Raw genomic sequence first — 20,860 nt, 5'->3', positions numbered from 1 at the left:
TGGTGATGGCAGCCATTTTTGTTCTAGTATGCTCACCAGACATTATCTATTAGTTGGTGAAAGACTGAGTGAGATAGCCAATTAGAGATGGGGATGATTAGGGTGACAGAATGACTAGGCCATGGAGGTCAATTTAGCCTGGACATCAAGATACACCCTACTCTTTACGAAGGATGTCCAGAGATAGTCAGGACCTTGGTTTTATGTCTCATCCGAAGGACAGTGCCATTTTTACAGAACAGTGTCCCCCCATCACTGTATTGTGGCATTGAGATCCACAGGGTAGGCTCCCGTTACTGACCTCACCAACACCTCATCCAGAAGCAACCCAAGATGTCCTCCCATCCGAGTAACATGCTTAGCTTCAGGTGGATGACTTCTATTGTCACCTTACCATCTAATTAATGGCCGCTTTGCTTTGACAAGGTCCTGAAACATGTCTGAATGTTCCCTTTTCTACTTATTGGGTCTTTTTGTATCCTTTAGGCCCTATTAGAGCAGTAGAGAGATGAGTGCGCATATGAAAAGAAATCTTAGTAATGAATGTAATGACATGGAGTTTATTGTGGCCATTAAATGTGTCACTATTTTGTGTGTCTGTAAGCCATGTACTGAGTTCAATTAACTAAGTTCAGTCTTAATAGTAGGATTAGGGATTCATTTTTTTAACCAATTTAATAAGATTATACAAGAAACACAATAAAAGAGACCAAAACTCATCATTTTTGACCCACACAAAAGCTTTAATATCCCTTAAAAGTATCAGTGCTCCAGACTTGAATATAGTTACGAAAGGGACCGTGAGCTGGCACAGATTTTTAATGTAAAAATTTGTGATCAGCACTTGAAATGCCCCTTTTCCCCCTAAACACCACAAGTCTTCTGACTTAACGATTTTATATTTCATACACATACACAGACTCCTTCTCTTGTTTTTGTTCTTTTGTTTTTTTATCTAGACCAGCCAGATACAATAAATATTCATGAGTTCACAGAGTTTGTCGTTAGGAACATGAAGTCCATTCCGTGTGAGTTCCCAGGCCCTATTAATGAATGTTTTCACTGGGTGTGTAGACCACCTTTGCCGTCACTTTACCGACTGAGTGAATTTATAGTCCTCGGTTTCTTCTGTGCAGAGCCATGCACTCTGGGGAGAAGCTCCTTAGAAAATACTGCCATTCCCTTGGTCACGTGATCTTCGCCTACATGACCTTTGACTCATTGGTTTATCGTGCCCCAATCATATGGGAAGTTACATTATATTTATATATATAGATAATGGGCACATGATTGGCACATCAGAAATTTCACCCCTTTAGCACATCCTGCTTTGAAAGAATTTCTAAAACAGTTAGAGCAGCGTCCCCCGGAAGGTGCATTGCTATATTAAGGCACAGCTGCATCTGAAGTGACATGCGCCTGTACCGTTCTCTGCAACTCCCCGGACAGAGATGTCTCTAACTGTCACATGTGTGCAAAACTCAAACTGTGCTTTCCAGCATCCACTCAGTGCTGCTGAAGGTTACACGCCGATTCCCCAAAGGAGACGCCTCCACATTTAAAGCGGTGGAGGACATGTGTCTCTTTGTCCTTGCTCTCCTTGGGTAACTATGACTCTGAAACAGAGAGTAGTCTCCGTCAAAGGAGAACCGGTGCCGAGTTCTTGCAATGTCACTGGGCAGCAGACCTATGTTACCCAACGGCCTTTTCTTGTCTCTGATTTTGGATGGCTCCATGTTACTTGTGGAACCTATCAAGCAGAGGGACATTGTGGATCCCATGATGCTGCTGTCAGTCTGTCCTTCCTCTGAAGACAATAAAGCAGCTGCTTGCTGCAAATCCAAGCTAGCACGCGTTCTTCTCCTCTCAAGAGGTAAAGGTGTAGACTGGCCCTCTGAAATGACTGCAGTTGTCTGCGCTTGCCCTTCTTGCCTCTCACAGTCTACTTTCAGAACCAAGGCCTTGAGATCTTTGGTGGAGGACTCCTTTGTGTGCAGCTCCATCTTCTCCTCTGGCTGCTTGGAAGAGGAACGATGCATAGCTGCCTGACTGCCATTAGTCTGCGAGTAGACGTTGCTGACTTTGGCATTGCAATGGTCATCGTGGCTGTTGTAGACCTTGTAGCGGATCATCAGGATGATGATGAACACCAGCACAGAGGCCACAATAATGCCCCCAATGATAATGATCATGGTGCCACCAAGGAACTGGCTGTGGATAAACTTGCACTGGCTGTTTTCGTTGGCAGTTGTGAACTGGACACACCCCACGACCCTGGTGGCTGTCAGTGAGGTGATGCCATCATCATAGACTGCTAGGACACAGAGGTCATAATCTCGTCCAGCCGCCAGATCGTTTACAAGGAATGTCTTGCTGGTGGAGGGAATCATCCTGAAACAAATGAAAAAATAAAAGACATGTTACTAATGTGAATTTTCAAATAATATTTTCATTTCCAACATGTGACATAATCAAATGCTGACAGTGTTTTAGCTAAGGAGGAAAGGTGTGAGAGATACATTATGGACAATTCCTTACTGACTTCTGACTCTATTTAGGTACATTAGCATATAATGCATGAACTGCCTATTGAGACAGCAACGTCTGTCTACATTTTCAAATTAAACCAAGCCATGAACCAATTTTGTTTGTTTCAAATTTTAATTTTCGGTGAGGTATCTCAGACAGATTTTATTGCATAAAGTTTAGAAACGTCAAAATCGGCAATCGAAAATCATTGGGAAATCGGCAAACTCATCTATTTTAAAATGAAGAAACATTTTGCCTGACTTCAAATGCAAATTGCTTTACAGTTTTACAGCTAAACCAGATTGTATATTTGGTATATTTTCTACTTTTTCACCATCGATAGTCGCTACTGACGACAAACAGATCCCCAATACAAGTTTATGAAATGTCAGCAAACCACATGCAGCAGAAACAAGCTGTTTCCCCATACTTGGGTGGGCTGGTGGACGGCCAACCATGGAAATGTTGAGGAAAACACTGCATCAGCAAATTGTTTCTGCTTTATGAAGTCTTCCCAGCAACCTCGAGCGCAAAAGAAAGAGAACCAGTGATTCAGCATTTCTCTCCTCCCGACAGTTTAAGTTGAAATAGGTAAATTAAATGATCTTTCTAAACATAAAAGTATAAAATTCAAGGAAGGATATAAATGAAGCACCCTGTGGTGTGTATGTTGTAATACACATTTAAAACATTTACTCAATATTAACTTTAGACTAAACCAACTGGACAGCTACAGTATCTGCAGTTTATAACGACTCACTGTTTCACTGACTCTATAATTTACAAAGGTGCCAGGCCAAATCTTAACATGAGCCTTTGCAGTTCTAGTCAATATGAATTTCCAGTTTAAATAAAATGAATCCTATTGCATGGGTTTCAAAATAAATGAATGGCAGAGGTCTGCTGACACACTAAACAGTCGAGTGTTAGTTTGTTGAGATGATTTGTAAGAATAAATTAGTGCCACTTTAAGCAGGAAACAAGCTCAAATCAACAGAGCTCACGCTCAGACGCCAAACCACAAGAAAACAACATTAAGTTGATGCTACCAAACTAATAAAAAAACAAGCCAATGAATGCATGATATTTTATAGGATATTAATCAAATATCCTACAGACTATATTAATAACACACTCACCGTCAAAATAGTGCATCACCAAGCCAGATAACATGTATGTATAAAACAAAGAAGACAACACAGCGGCCATGGGACATGTGCACATGCCCAGCAAAGTACAGAAAAGAAATTAAAATAAAAATTTGCCCTAAATGGAGATCCCTCAGTAATCGTTCCCTACAGCTTGCTTAGGATCGTCCAAGCGTTGGTCATCCATGTCTTCAAACTTGACACGTTATTCAGTCCGACTCTATCTGGTACCTTCGTCTCACAAGCCCCACTCCTACTGCTTGATAGACTAAATCTGGTTCCCATATTGGGATCTTTCAATAAAATATTAGGTAGAAAGTCATGAAATTAAGGAGGGGGGCCCTTGTGACATTTTCCAAAAGTTATATTGCAATTTTTTGAAACTGATGCTGCTGGGCTTTGTAATTATTAGGGATCCAAATTGGTATATTCAGATGTACGCACAACCTCTTGTCGACGGTAATGCTGAGTTACTGTCTGTGCTGATTAGCCAATTTGATTGTGATATGTCATCATACTAATTAGAAGGGCACTTATCAATTAAAAAGTCTCCTGTTCAGTTCTTTGCAAATCTACAAGTACTGGGTGATCATTAAGTAATCATTAAGAACAGCAAATCTGCGTTAAATTTTGTTTTCTCTTAGGGAAAACAGCTGCTGAAACTGTAGTGATGCTTGAAACTGCTTTTAAAAAGGAAGCTTTAAGTAACACATGGATCTACGATTGGTTTTCACGTTTCAAATGACGGGAAATGTCACTTGTAGACCAACCAAGAGCAGGCCGGCTTTCCACAATTAGAAATGATGAAAAGCTGGAAAAAGTTTGCAATGCAATTTACGAAGATTGTAATAAGACTATTGAAGAGATTTCTAAATTCACTTGTGTGTCTTGGAGTTCTTGCCACCCTCCCTACTTGCCTGATCTTTGCTCTGTGTGACTTTTTCTTGTTCCCACATATGAAAAAAGAACTCAAAGGAAAGTGTTTTTGCACTGTGGAGGAAGTCAAGGGATAACATTCCTCTTCAGAAATTCCAAAAATGTTTCCACCAGTGGGAAAGCCGTTTGGGGAAAGCCGTTTGGACACGTGCGTTCATTCACATGGAGAGTACTTTGAAAGAGACTAAAGTTTCAGTAAATAAAAATAATTTTTGCACCCCATATATGTATAAAATGAAAGAGATTTTTTTCCCTCATTAAAGCATTATTAATGGAAGGGTCTAGCAGTCTGATTGGATGAGCACAGCTCCCTCAGGCTCACTCACTTGTACTATACTTGTACTTGTACTTGTATTGGCGACAGCAACAGTCCCAATTTCAGGCTATGCATCCCAATAAATTATTGTAGGAAAACAAGCTGTCCCGTTTTAACAGGCCATCGATCTGTTTTTTAATGCCACAAACATGGCTTAGCCGAAACAAACATCATCACAACATAATTACAACAGTGAACACAAAACTCCAAGGGGCAACCCTGCTGGATTAACTTCTTGTGCTAAATTTGAATAGCACCTCAAGGAGAAACAAAAAGCACGCAAAAACAGAGTGCACCACAACTTATTTTTTACAAGTCAAGCACTGTGCAAAATCCTGTGCATTGTCATGCATGCACATGCTCTTCCCAGGCATGTGATACCACCCCAGGCCAGGAGGGGGTGCTGCTGATAACTGCATTATGACTTTCTTCCTAAGCAATGTCTTGAGAAATTGCACAGTGAGGGCAACTGACTCCGCCCCTTCCAGTCCCAGGATTCTAAGGGACGACTGCCCAGAGGCAGCTGCCATCGATCACAGAGACAACCTAACAAGAGGAGCTCCAAGAATGAGGACCCTTCAGCAGAGATGTAACGTTTTGACTCCACTTGGAAACATGGTACTTACCTTTATTAACTTTTCTTATGCCATCAAGCATTGTTTTGTTTAGGACTTTATTAATAAATGGGGAGGGCCATGTTGGCATCCCAAAATATTGTTTTGTTTGTTGGCCTTTCTTCACTCAGATGATCACAGTATTTATTTGTGAGAAGGTTTTTTCTTCCTGTGCCCTGATTCTTTTGTGGCGATAATGAAAGCAGGCCTTAAACAAATGAGAAAGGGATTTAAGCTTTATATGTTGGAATACATGCTACACAAGTGCCCCGGCCTGTGAATTTGAAATTCTGGCCACCCCATAATTTACCAGCAGAGAGATACATTCACCTGATATCCATAACGGTCACTTGCCTTTCACTTCTGTTATTCCTTAACATTTGTCATAACATGTCATAGCTTTGCAAGTTCAACTTTAGGAAAATTACTACGGCCAGGCCTGGTCAAGCAAAGAAGGAATTCATTATGTTATGTCAATTGGCAATTGCAAATAGTCACCATGTGTGAATAAAGTGTGTGTGTGTGTAACCAGAACTGAAAAATAACAATATGATACTCGATAAAAGATCTTTCAGGCAGGCGTAAGTGATTAGGGCCAGTGCACCGTTCACAGATATTCAAAACAAAGTGATGTTGGTGGGGTCTTAGAAGAGCACATTCATATATAACAAATTCAATTAGGTCAGATGGTAGTTGCTCTTACCTGCCGATTTTCACTAATAGCAAAGTGAATATAAAACATGTGTGGGATTTTATAACGGTTTGGAACCTTCTAAAAGCTGGAAGTTCCCTGCAAGAACAATGCCTGCTGCACTCTGATGAACCAGAACTGCAGTCATCGGCATTCCCCAATGAAGAAGTGGACAACGATTGTACTTCTACAATGGCTTCTCTTTGGCCTGGACCCGTGTGTATCAATGATTATACTACAATGTATATTTGCAGTGAAGGCTGCATTTTAAAGCAAGTTAAATATATCTACTCTATATATTGTGGCATATGACTGGTTGTTTATCCCGGCCAATACCCCCAGGCCGCCAGAGGGAGCCCTCCCTACAGCATGGAGGTGCCCTGAAGACCAGCAGGGAATCCTGGACAATGGAGTGTTTATCCACAGCCCTCCTGGATACAATGGGGGCCACTAGAGGATGCTGCAGAGAGGAGCAAAGGATATTTTCCCTACGCCCCATAAGTACGTACGAGTCACACGGACAAGGGGAATGACATGCTTCCGGGGTGAAGAAAATTACTTTTTTCTGACATGGAAGTGATAAGGAATCATGGACTGAAGGATGAGAAACACTTCTGGGTCAGGGACTATAAAAGAACTGTGGGAACTCCTAGACGGTGAGCTGAGCTGGGTGGAAGGGTGGCAACGCATCTGGGAGTGGTGGAGAGTTTACTGATTATTAGTTTAGAGAATTTATGAGTATTGTGGATAGGATGGTGCTTTGTGCACTGTGCTGTATTAATAAAGTTGATTATTGGACTTTTACCTGGTGTCTGGCATCTTGGACAAAGGTTCAAGGGAGTGATAGCGCCCCCTATCTGTCACAATATATAAAGTCCTAAGCCTTAAAGTACAACGATTTTGTTCATCGATTTTATGTGACTTTTTTTGTTATGTTTTCGGGCTTCTTTTAAAACCTAAATATATGTGTTTGGTATCATTCTTTTTAGAATTTGTCGAACTTTAATGTGATACTGTTAGATTTTCAGATTCTTATTCTATTTTTAATATATAAACTAAAATATCAAGAACTCACGTCCTGCGAGACAAGACTTTGTGCCAAGACATTTAACCACGCCTGGGGCCGGAAATAAAAGACAAAGAGCATATGACAAAGACAGCTGCTGTACAGGCTTTTAAATGTACAAAGTGCTGCATGTGATGCAGATCATGCAGCACGGCAGCAGCAGCAGCAAGCCAGAAGCTGATCGAGCAAAGAGGAGGTAAAAAAAACTGCATGTGTTTCCCATTGTATCAATGTTTAAGAGGGGGTTTGGGAGGAGCAACCACGTCTCCTTGGGTTTGCGTTAAGCCCCCCTCTTCACAATGCGAGCGGCAGAGATGTGAAGTGGCTGGCACATACAGTAGTGCAGAGAAGGGGGGGGGGGATTGGTGAGCGAAGCAAGCAAGGGAGTAACCCCAACTTGTAAATATATATAAATATATATATATATATATATATATATATATACAAGGGGTCAAGGTAAAGTTAGAAAATAGGATTTATTAGAAAATGGAACAAACCTTCACAAAACTGATAATGTCAATTCTCAAAAACCTATTATTCTGCTGGAATCCCGGCTCTTCCAGTCAGGTGGCACAAGTGCATTGAGAAGGGTGTAGACTGAAGTGAATTAAATATATATATATCTTATATATAAATGTCTACACATGGAAGTGTGTGTGTCTGTTTGTCTGGCCCGGTAGTGCAAGGCTACAGCATGAAGCTGAAGAGCTGGCAAGGCAGCCCCAAGGTAATGAGTTGGAAGAAGAAGGAAGTGTGAGGCAGCAGAATGAAGCTGAAAGAAAGCGACTCCGTCACCAAAGTAAAACCACAGAGGAAAGACAAACCCGCTTAGCGGCTAATACACAAGCGAGCCTGAGCACATCGGCAAAACAAAACCTCCAAGGAGAGAGAAACTTGCTTAGCTGCTGATAGACAAGGGGTGATGAGCAAGTCCACAAAACAAAATCAGCAACTCTGCATTTCATTTTTTTTCTGATGATTTCAATAGTTTTTCCAGCACAAGCTTACTCAGCTAGTATACTGTATATATTGAGTAAGGGATCTAACTACTTGGGCCTATGGGATATTTCTGATTTTAATTTTAATCAGGTCAGGCCAGGTTGAGGAGCATGCACTGGTACAGTGCATTGTCACACCCACCATATGACAAAACAACCCAGGATCTTGGTTGGCATCATCTCTAAGCAGACACGTGGTCCAGTCCCACCTTCTGGAAATGACCATCTTAGGCATTCCCTTGGCCTGCTCCAGCCACTCAATCTCTCAACACTGAGGATCCTGAGAGCCGGATCACACTTTAGGAATGGTGCCACATGGTACTGGTTGCTATAACTGATGCTCCCTCACAATGCAGATAATGTGCCTCATTCGGGACTCCGTGAGCAATTGTGATAACCAAGAATTCTCCGAAGAGACCAACACTGAATGAGTCCAGTCTTCGTCTCAGGTCACTGGATAGCGTCTGTGTCACACAACCATAGAGGAAGACAGGAAGCACCAGGACTTTAAAGACTTGGACATTCGTCCTTTTGCATCGATATCAACAGCGTCACACACCCCTTTCCAGCGAACTTTTTTATTTTTAATAAATGTGTAAATATTTTGAATATCCTTTATTTTGTCATTCTGGGGTACTGTGTGATATGGGAAAAAATAAATAGAATTGATTTTAATACAAAAGAGAAAGTGAAAAAATTGAACAGGTCTGAATACTTTATGAATCCACTGTATGTAAGCTTGTGGAGTGGATGTGGAATAAATACATGATAACTACATAAAAAGAAAGACACCTCAGCCACTAGCACAATATAAAAATAATAAATGGCATTGATTTGTACTCTCTTTGAGAACCAGAAATGCTGATGAATCAGTTTTGCTCCATAATTTAGAAAATGCAGGAAAAGCAAATGCGATTTCAGACATTGAATGAAGCCTCCCAGCTGGGTTGTTGTTCCTCTTGAACCCCTTCTTTTCCTTGAAGGGTCCATTAACAGGCCCTGTGTCATTCTTCTTTGTGAAATGGCCCCCGTCCCCACTCCCACTCACCTACTGCGTCTCTCCTGCTTTTTCTTTCTCCATAAATCAAGCTGTGTTTGCAATGAATACATTGGGAGAAAAGAATCGTTTTTAGCATGCCCAGGAGAAATTGAAAAATCTCCTCTGTTCACTTTTTCTTAAAATTTGTATTGACTTTATTAATGATTAAAAAGATGAAAAAAGTCACAAAAGCCTGAAACGTTTTTAAATCATGGTGGAATTCTCTCATAAATTATGTATTGCAGCAAATTTTTCTTTCTTTCTTTCTTTTTTTTTTTACTCCATCAGAGTATTGTGAAAACTGACTCAACATAAAACACCACCAGTAGATGAAACACTTAAACAGGAGCTGCAGCTGTACAAAAATAAAAAGAAAGAAAAGGAAAATGCAAAAAAGTACAATTGTTTGACTTTAAGCACAATCTGGTTGCAGAAACTAACAGGAGAACCTGAAATCCCCCTTTTGAACTTTTTATTACACCCCAAATCTAATCACTACTACAATTTGATGAATACTCATTTGGGTGTTGAGCTTCAAACAAAATGCATTGTGAAACGGCCAGCGTTAAATTATTCAGAATCACCGTCACCTGTTACTAAAAGTACAAAGAGAACCATTAACGCCATTATCGAAGTTTTTCTTGACATGAGAACCACAGACACTTGGCATGAACTGCCAAGTAATGTGGTAGGAGAGTCAGACCTTCATCATCTTCTGATACCCCTCTTGGAGCACAGGCCGCCAAAAAAGTTCCTCCAGTCATCTCTATCCTCTGCTTTCTTCTCCAACTGTCTCCAATTGCATCCTGTTCTCTTCAAATTTGCTTCCTAGTGGAATTTAAATCTTGACTTGGTGAAAAGATGGGTCAGGTTTAGGCATGGGTGAAATGGGCAGTCGCCCAGAGCTGCATCATGCCAGGGCCGGTACGGGGAGTCCGAAACAAAAGATTTGGAATGGTGATTACAGCTTCAATCAATGCATTAGGGGTGCCATTTATAAAAGTTACGTGGTGCATGGTCCAGAAACCAAGGGGCACACGCTCCATAAAATCTGCATTATATACACAGAGAGGTGCCAATTATGTAACTGCAGGGGCATACACTCCAGACACTGTTGTAAAAATCTAATACTGACTAGCCACTATGGACACTTTTTTCACTGTCAAACCTAGCCCACCCTTATTGAAAGTGTCTTGTTGGAGTTGAGGGGATACAAAAGATACCATTAGGGACAGTGCTTCCTGTCAGCTGGTGTGGTGTCACCTACCTCAGTGAAATGTAGGAAGATGTTTCCCAGTTGCACACGTGTGCATAGAGCAAGGGTCACCAGCTCCGGTCCTGGAGGACCACCGTGGCTGCAGGTTTTCATTCAAACCATTTTCTTAATGAGTGACCTGTATTTGCTGCTAATTAACTTATTTTGAACTAATTTTAATTGAATTGCTCATGAAGGCTCAAACCCCTTGTTTTTTTTTCCCTTAATTAGCAGCCAAACAATAATGAGATACAAAATGAGCCAAAACAACTGGTGTCCATCATATAATATCTGAAAATAAAGAAAGGTGAATGTCTCAGGAATGCTGATCTGCTCAGGTCCACAAAACATTTGCAGTATTCTTAGAATGAGAAAATCAACAATTTCAGAAATGTTTGCTATTGGCACCATAAGAGATGCAACAAGCCATGGAATTAAAGAACGAGTTTAATTAATATCAAGAATTGGCGCCTAATTAAGCAACTGGTTAGTGAAATTGGTTGGCGTTTGAGGACCTGACTTAGTTGGTCTTCTTTTGGTTCACTCAGTTCACATTTCATTTTTGTTTGGGTGTCATTTAAGGAAAGAAATGAAGCAACTGAGAGAAATGATGAAGAAATTCAGGGGAACAAATCTTAAAAAAGCAAGTCAATTAAAATGAATTCAGAAGAAGTTAATTAGGAGCGCAAACAGGACACTCATTAAAAGAAGGGTTAGAAGGAAAACCTGCAGCCACAGTGGTCCTCCAGCACCGGACTTGGCGACCCCTGGCATAGATGACACCATTGTCACTTTGCTTCATCTGTTATAAAGGGTGGCACAGGGAACTAGGTATTGGTGACCCTGGGGGGTTAACAGTTGTTTGGGACCAATGCGACCTCCTTTAGGACCCCTTGCCATTAGTAATAATGGAGCAGTAGAGCAGTGAGCAACAAGTGTTCGCTGTGAAAGCCTTTTATAAGAATGGTGATAGTGTGACTGCTGTGCAAAGGGAATTTTGGCATCATTGCTAGTCAGGATGACATGATCCTATCCCATCTGCTCATGCGATTACACCATGAGTGCGTAATTTCAAAGTAACAGGTTCAGCCTGAAAAAAGAAGTCCGCAGGTGGAGCCACTTCGTCTACTGCCCGACAATTGATGACAGCTATTCGACGATTGTTTGGAAGGCGCATCATTTCACGCATTGATGACATTCCATGGCTTCCGAGATCCCCAGATCTCACTGTTTGTGATTTTTGTCTGTGGGGATGTCTTAAAAGCCGAGTATACCGCACGCGTTTTGCAGCCATTGCTGAACTGAAAACGAAGATCGAAGAGGAAATCGCTGGCATTCCTCTTGACGTGTTTCGTCGAGCAACGCAGAATGTCGACAACAGGCTGTCAGAATGTGTACGCAGAAATGAAAAACGCCTCCATGATGTTTTCTTCAAAACATATAATGAATATTGAATGAATATTGATTACCATCATTAACTGCATATCCTGTACAATACATTTCATCATTAAATGTATTTTGTAATGCGTTTATCAGTGCAATTGAAAATTTCACGTTTCCTTGCACCACCAAGATACACATAAGGCTTTGGACTGTAGACTTCTCATCTGCTTTTAATCCCATCCAGCTTCACCTTCTTTCAGCGAGACTAGTTAAAGACCTGAGTTGGATTTCCATTTGGTGGAGTGGCTGAGAGTTTTTAACAAATAAGAATAGAAGTCTATGGCTGTGGGACTGACATACGGTCCTCATCCACAACAGTCTGTTGTTTCATCCTTGTTTGTACATGCTCTACACCAGGAGTGGGCAGCATCTGTCCTGGAGGGCCATAGTGGCTGCAGGTTTTTGTTCCAACCCAGTTTCTTAATGAGAGGTCAGTTATTTTTGATGAAGCCCTTATTGCTCAAATGACATTTTGATTACTTCACTTTAGTGGTCTCGCTTGTTAAGGTTCCCCACCCTTAATTGCTTATTTCAACCTTAAACATCTACATTCACTGCTTTTAATGGCTCCTTATCTATACTAATAAAAGGCAAAGCCCTCACTGACAAGACCTCACTGACTCACTCACTCACTCACTCACTCACTCACTCACTCACTCACTCACTCACTCACTCACTCACTTATCACTAATTCTCCAACTTCCCGTGTAGGTAGAAGGCTGAAATTTGGCAGGCTTATTCCTTACAGCTGACTTACAAAAGTTAAGCAGGTTTCATTTCGAAATTCTACACGTAACGGTCATAATGGTCGATAACAGTCGACAACGTCTGCCATGTTGAACTTTCTTATTTATGGCCCCATCTTCACGAAATTTGGTAGGCGGCTTCCCTGCGCTAACCGAAACCGATGTACATACTTATTTCAATGGTATGACACCACTGTCGGCCGCCATATTGAACTTTCCAACATCACTAATTTTCCAACTTCCCGTGTAGGTAGAAGGCTGACCCCATCTTCACGAAATTTGGTAGGTGGCTTCCCTGCGCTAACCAAAACCGACGTACGTACTTATTTCGGTGGTATGACGCCACTGTCGGCCGCCATATTGAACTTTCCAACGTCACTAATTCTTCAACTTCCCGTGTAGGTAGAAAGCTGATTTGGCAGGCTCATTCCTTACAGCTTACTTACAAAAGTTAAGCAGGTTTCATTTCCAAATTCTACGCGTAACGGTCATAACGGTCAACAACGTCCGTCATGTTGAACTTTCTTATTCATGGCCCTATCTTCACGAAATTTGGTAGGCGGCTTCCCTGCACTAACCGAAACCAATGTACGTACTTATTTCGGTGGTATGATGCCACTGTCAGCCGCCATATTGAACTTTCCAATGTCACTAATTCTCCAACTGCCCGTGTAGGTAGAAGGCTGAAATTTGGTACTTATTTCGGTGGTATGATGCCACTGTCGGTCGCCATATTAAACATTTCAACGGTCTTAGTTACTTATGGGCCCATCTTCAAGAAATTTGGTACGCAGGTTCCCAGCGCTAACTGAATCCAACTTACGTACATATATACGTCCATAGCCTGCAGCTCGGTCACTGTGTGAGGTGGCGTTGGGTCCCCCATCCCAACGCCTCCCACGTTGTTGGCTGCCTGCCTATATAAGGCCTTCTGTCACTCCAGTCTCTACATTCCCTTCCTTGCTTCGCCACGGGATTCATGTCTACCTGCTGATAACTACAGCCTTTTTATTTAATCCACGTCTTCTCCACTGTTTTATTGTTAATTTATTACGATTATAGTTATTGTGTAGGTATTTTAGACTTACTTTACATTGTTCAGGTACCCATTTCCTTTATCATTCCAACTGTACCCCCATTAACATGTCTATCGAGGTGATCACCATCAATCTAAGAACTGTCACTTACCAAGTGGTTTCCATGCCCGGAGATGGCACCTGCCTTTTCCATTCTCTTTGTTACATATTGCAAGGCCATATCAGGCTCACTCTTGAGGAACATTGTGTCTTATGTATTGAATGACTGGGACAGGTTCAAGGTGTGGACTGATGATGGTACAGGAGATAATTAGACTACACAGGAGCACTATAAGAGTGAAATGCTTAAACCCTTCACCTATGGATCTGCATGTGAGTTGATGGCTGCCACTGAATTGTTCGGTTGTTGCTTTCAAGTGTACCAAAATGGCCAAATATTTTACACCTTTGGAGAACCGCCAATGCCTCTTAAACATCTTAGATTCACAGGTGACGATTTCAGTAGTGGACACTTTGATGTTTATGAATGTTTAAACTCTCAAAAACTGGATGTAAAGTTATCGATGAAACCGTTTGTATGCTTACAATGCTTGGCAGATGCCGAATGTCACTTCAACACAACAAGTCCTACAAATACTGTCGTAATTGAAACAAACCATGAAACTCAAACCAGTTATGACAGCAGCAATCCAAGCTGTGAGATTTGAGGCAAGATTACTGTTCACATGGCCAACTGTATGTTACATGCTCAAGAGTAAGCTCAGCGCATAGCTTGGTCATATTATAACCAGAGGGCCGAACTCACAATGTGGTATACAAAGAGATCGTTAACAAATAATTATTGGTATATTTTCCCTCAGTTTAAAAAGGTTTAATTTTCTTCTTAATAAAAATTTTAAGGCAGTACTTCGCCGCTGCGAAGTGCGGGTATTTTGCTAGTTAACAATAAGATGCAAATGACAAAGGAGCCAGCAGTTCTCCATCTAACGTGTTTCCATTTACACCTGTGTGGGTTCATCATATACTACCTGTTTTAATAAAACACTCAAGAGAAAAATGTGATATCACATCATCATCATTTGGAACACCTTCTACGGATAGAAGATCCTAATATTGTAGACTAACATGCCATAAAATTAAATAAGGTCTAAGACTGGCAAGGATTGGGCTCTAATTAAGCAATTGGCTTGGAACGAAAATCTACTGCCACTGTAGCCCACCAGGCCTACCGCTGCTCTACACTCATGGGTGTCATAGTAAATTTGAAAAGAGGTTCATCAAATTCATTGTGTGGTGTGCAGCCAGGATGCCTTCGCTCTGGAGGGACCGGGGGAGGAAGCATATCCAGAGCAGTACCTCCCCCGGAGCACTAGGTGTCAACCCCAATGAGTTGCAGAGGTGCCACAGGGCTCCATGGGAATTGGAGTTGGATACTGCCCTGTTGGAATACATGGGTGCCACCAGCGGGTACTGCAGCTACTGCTGAACCCTGGAGTGTAGCTGTTCCACCACACTCAGAAGTGCTGCTGGAAATGCATCAATGAGCACCTGGGGAACTTCCAGGTGCCTTACAAAAGGAGCCAGCAGACATTACTCTGGGAGCCAGAGTCAGGAGGACAGAGACACCACTTGTATCTCCTGCGTCTGTCTGTATTGGGTTAAGGCAGCCGTACGGCCCTGTTATTTCACAATTGTAAAATCTGTTGATAATTCAGTGATGATAATTCAGTGATGAGAACGAAACCAGTCCTGGTCCAGTGGTAAATGATTTTAACATCCGACATTACAAAAATGAAGGAACTAATAGTTGATTTTAGAAGAAGCACCACATGTAGTAGAATAAACAGAGTAATGACTTTGTTGGAGATACACCAATAAGTTGACTGCTTGCCGGAGCTGTCCACCATATCTTTGACTTTTGAAAAGTGGAGCTCACTGCTGTGGTGGCTTAGAAGAAGAAGAAGAAGAAGAAGAAGAAGATGAAGATGATGATGATCAGGGCCATCTGCTGAGCATCATGTAAGGATACAGAATGCATGCTCCACAAAGACAGATACATTTCTGCACAAACTAACCTGTGCTCATGTCCTCCCACTAAAGTGACTGCTGTGATCAGTACTACACACCATGATGGCCCAAGAAAGAACTCCAGCAATGACATCTCCAGAGCACCAGCCCAAACACAAGAGGCAGAGAAATGTATGCCATTAAATATGAATAAATACTCACATCTTCTGCTCATATGCACACTTTGCTTTTACATCCTTTACATTAACGTTTGCTTGAAGAGTGCTACTTATGAAAGTTCGATCGGCCATGTGCTCACTATGCGGTGGTATTTTTTCATACTGAAAATAAAAGAATGTGTAGCCAAAATGGAAATGTTCAGCCTGCTCTATTAGAACTTGTGGTACCCTGTATTATGGAGAAAATTAAAAAAGCAGCTGGTCCCCGTGTGGCGGAAGGTTAATTGGCATGTAACTCATTCGTGGGTTTGAATTGACAAAAGAAAGAACACTAATTAGCCGTAGGTTGTTAAAGTACAAGGTGAGCAGTAGTCAGAGGAGAAGCAGAGAATGAGTCTTACGCAGCAGGAGAGCACCATGGAGAAAAGAGAGAGCGTTCAGTGGCAGGAGGGCACCCGAGGACATCGCAGCAATGTGCACTTGAGGGCTGAACAGAAGAGTAATGCGAGAGGCAGGAGAACTTGAAGGGAGTGCAGGATGAAGGTAGGAGTCCTCGAGCTGAGGAAAAGCTGCTGGGACACATCAAGATCTCCTCGTCATTCTCCAAGTAGCAGTGAAGGCAGGACAGTTTTCAAAAGGAAAGGACCAGACCCTCCTGGGCTTGGTATGGGGTAGGTAAGGGCTGATCTATGTGTGAAGCTGGAGAAGCTGTGCTGAGGCCGAGCTTGGAGCAATGGTGGCTGGGTTCAAGTTAAGTTCTGCATTCAATTCACAATTCTTCTGTTAACTCTTAAGGCTATCCACAACCTTGCCCCTCCATATCTGTCCGACCTCATCCATGTTGCCATTCCGTCCCGCACCCTTAGATCCTCTTCCTCCATCCACTTGACTGTTTCTTTTGTACATCTTTCCACCATGGGGAGCAGAGTATTCAGTTGCTCTGCTCCCCAGCTCCGGAACTCACTGCAATCTGAGTTAGAAATATTGATTCTTTCTCACTTTTCAAATCTAAACTTAAAACTGATCTGTTTAAGAATGCTTTTTCTCCTCTTTGAATACAATTGCTCTGTTTGATTTTAAATTTTATATTTTAGTTTTGTTTATAATGTGTGTTTCATCTATTGTTCGGTGTTCTTGAATGTTTAAAAAGGCGCCTATGAATAAATAACAAGTATTATTATTATTATTAAGTTGTTGGGGTCTTTCCTGTGATCCAGAGGATAGGGAGCCTGGAGTGTGGTAACTAAAGCTGCGTGCAAAGCAGTTACTAAGGTGTGTGTCTGGTGGGACCCTGGAGACGCAATGAACTTTAAATGTGGGATTTCTGTTTTATGAGCCTTGCTCTTGAAGCTCATATGTTTTGACAGGGACTCATTGTTTACTCAAACGTTCTATGAATTTTTAATCTTATTTATTTATGAAAAAATTTAATATGCCTCAGCATTTTCCTTATGTACAAAAATAAACCCATTTCTTTGCACTATTTTGTCCCATGACCCTGCTGGTGTGTCCTCACTTGTCCTAGTCCAGGGGCTCTTAACCTGATGTTCGTTTACTCCTAGGGGAACCATGGTTGAGTTTCAGGGTGTCCATGAGGGTCAGATAAAAATTAACATTTGTATTCACTATACAGCCCAGTACTGTTGATTTTTGGAAATGGAGGTTGGAGGCAGACAACTACACAATCTTTCCAATGTTAGAAGAAAGCTTCAGCAGGATGGAAGTGAAAGCAACAATGCCCTAATAGAAAGACATGTGGAACTCTTTCAAAGGTTACATTGGCTCAGGTGACCTTAAAGTTGAAACGTGGATTCGTTATCCAACGTAGACTGGATCAGTGAAGTAGACCTTGCCAAAGATGACCTCATTAATCTGAGGACAAAGGAAATGTTATAAAATGAATTCAATTTCGAAGAGTCTTGGAGAATTCTGCTGTGCATCGACACAAGCCTACCCTCGTCTGGTAAAGTGAGCTATGAGTGCTCTGATTCCCTTTGCTACTCCAAACCTTTGTGAATCTGGGCTTTCAGTAATTGTTTCTATCAAAACAAAATGTCAAAATATATTGAATGTCAAAGATGATATGCGTGTCACCTTGTCGAAGACCACTCCACAGTTTCATATTCTTATTCATGGCAAACAAGAACAACCTTCTCATTGGACTAAAGTAGATAACGAGAGATTAGATGTAGTCGTAGTAATGGTAGTAGAAAATGTAGTAGTAGTAGATCTGTTTTGATTTGCACAAGAGGATTGTGGTTCATAATTATAAGGAGTGGCCATTACTTTTTGGAGTAAGTTTAATAATACTTTGTGTATGTCACATATGTGTGAGACAATCCAATCTCGATAAATAACGTACATTAAATTCATTCCATGCATAGTTGTGTTTATGTAAATATTTCTGTGGAAAGTGGTCCATTGCTTTCATCAGATTCTTAAAGGTGTGAGTGACTTAAAAAAGGTTAAGAATCACTGCCCTAGTCCATCCTCGGGTTATGAATATCGATGATCCAGGAGATGGAAGATGTCCATTGCTGCGGGAAATCAGGGCATCACAGGACCAAATATGTTATGAGGACCACGGCTCTGTGTGTTTTCTAGTAATATGTTGTCACGCTTGCGTATCAGAGTGTGGTATAGAGGGTCCACAGCTCAAATCGAAAAGGTCAGTTTTAATAGATAATTGCCACACTTGCAGCTTCAGGGAGTGTGGTGTGGTAGTGTGGTTGGAGCGGTTCCCGGGCACATCAGTAATTGATACTGGGAGATGCTAATCTCTACACCTGATCCACGTCCCCATAATATATAGTAGAAGTGCGAGGCGGATAGGGGAGTCGGAAAAAGGAAAGAATGGGAAAAGAGGTTAAGGGAGAAGAAGGTGGCAGGAAGGAGACAGCTGGTGTATGAGCGAGCCTGAGTGAGAACGTGAGCGAGAGCAGGCTTGATGAAGGTTGAATGCAGCTGGTAGGAGAGCTCTGGAAGAGTGTGTGGCCAACTCTCAGGGGGAGCACATTGAAGCGGTCGCTCCAGCTGAGCAGTTTTGAGGAGCTGGAGTGACTGGCAGAGGAGTTGACTGGCCGTTGAAGGGAGCGGCAGTTGAGGAGGCTTTGGGCGTGTTGTGCCCCAGCGTGAGCGCCCTGGCCGCTGGGAAGGGAACCCAAGTCTCATTCCGGCTAGAGCCTTACGTAGCTGTGGATCAGAAGGCTACCGGAAAGGAATAGGTGGGAGCTGCATTTGCTGGTAGGGTGACTCCCCTGTTGCAGGGCCCATATGGGAGAAGCAGGGGAGCCACCTGTAGAAAGAAGAAAGCACCGGAGTTTTAAGACAAGACTGTTTCCAGCCATTATCATTTTAACCTCATTTTAAAAGGATGTATTTATTGGATTTTAACCTCCACAGTTTCTGGGTCAGATAGAGCTTCCCTGTGATATTACAGTCTACCTCCAGCAGGTCCCCAAGTGGCATCTGAGGATCCCAATCTGGCTGCCCAGCAAAATTTCAACTCCCTTGCAGCCTCGCAGGTGTCCAGAGGGATGTCACCACTCAGTGTACTGGGGAAGCACATGTCCCCAGGAAGCAGTCTCCCCATGTCCATCCATTATAATGGCCCCCCAGACAGGTAAGGTACCACTAACCAACTTGGTTGGGATGCATGTCCACCCACTTCCATTAACTCTTTTAGGCCTAATTTTTTTTTTTGTTGTTTCTTATCTCACAGGGCTGAATATTTTTTCCAAAAACTAACATTTTTTAAAAAAGAACACAAAGCAATTGTTTAACATATCAAATCAACAAAAAATATTTACTTTTGACAAATGTTACTGTCTTGCATGTTGTATGAGCCTGCATACTCTATGATTTCACACTCATATCACATACATTTTACACAGCAAAGTCCTGCGCAGTCTGATCTCGCTCAAAGCAGCCAATTTCAGTCATTGCCACATTGCACTGCTTACAATACGTGTTGCTTTGGTGCCTACTTTTCAATTGTCTGTTGCTGCACTTTCTCACATATACTGTTAATGTGTACTGTAGAGAGATAAGTCACCCTTTGCCATCGTGCCATTCCACTGCCACCAAGTTTTCTGCCCGCATGAAAATCGTATTGTCACCTCTTTTCATCTTCTGAAACTTTATGAACTTTATGCATGGCATTATAGCCTGGCTCACCACGTGGGATTTGCTTGTTTATTACAGAAGTGAATAAAACTTTGCAGCAGCACGTACCTATCACCATGCTGCATAACCTGTCCAAAGCCACCAGGGGACAAAGCACGTTTGGACCAATGCTCCCTGAAGTTATATCAACAGTTCTGTCCCATCTCTATTTGTAATACCACAGCACGCTTCATCTCGTCTTTTGTTGTGAGTTTACACTTTGAAAAACGAGAATGCGATGCAAACGCAGCCCGCGATTCAAAAAATTTCTCTGCCTACCTGTTTATCTCATCTGACGGTAGCTGAAAAGCAGCAATAGGAGAGAGCAGCCTGAAGTACAGCAGCTGGTGATCTGTCGTGTCCAACAGCAAGCCATGAAGTCCAGCAGCCAGATCGGCTCTCAACGGATCAATGTCTGTGTATTTATCCCATGCGAACCTTGCCATAGATGCATCGGCTGTGCGAAGGTGCTCAACTGGCAGCAGATCCGCTGGCGCGGCATCGGCTGGTGTTTGATTAGCTGATGCCGGCTTCTCACTCTCTTGCTCGATCTCCTGATCACTGTCAATAAAATCCGATTCTGAAAAATCAGAGTCCGACTCCGCGATAATGCGCAAAACATTGTGTGCCGAGTGTTTTCTTTTCTGCACTAGCTTCGCTCCATTTTCACATGCCGATGCCATCTTGCCATT

General features: G+C 42.1%; 1 protein-coding gene across 3 annotated transcripts in view; it reads right to left on the bottom strand.

The window, feature by feature from the left end:
* Positions 1–732: 732 nt before the first annotated feature.
* lrfn1 (leucine rich repeat and fibronectin type III domain containing 1) overlaps positions 733–20,860 on the bottom strand; it is a 582,403-nt gene continuing 562,275 nt past the window's right edge. For all 3 annotated transcript variants that reach the window (XM_039768028.1, XM_039768029.1, XM_039768030.1), the window contains one exon: positions 733–2,391. In XM_039768028.1, the coding sequence (XP_039623962.1) occupies positions 1,482–2,391 (910 nt within the window). In that variant the 3' untranslated portion in view covers positions 733–1,481. The remainder of the gene's footprint in view (positions 2,392–20,860) is intronic.

The sequence above is a fragment of the Polypterus senegalus genome, chromosome 11, assembly GCF_016835505.1.
Source record: "Polypterus senegalus isolate Bchr_013 chromosome 11, ASM1683550v1, whole genome shotgun sequence".
Taxonomy (NCBI): Eukaryota; Metazoa; Chordata; class Cladistia; order Polypteriformes; family Polypteridae; genus Polypterus; species Polypterus senegalus.
The sequence above is the reverse complement of the archived record's forward strand: the minus strand, read 5'-3'. Positions and strand labels throughout refer to the sequence as shown.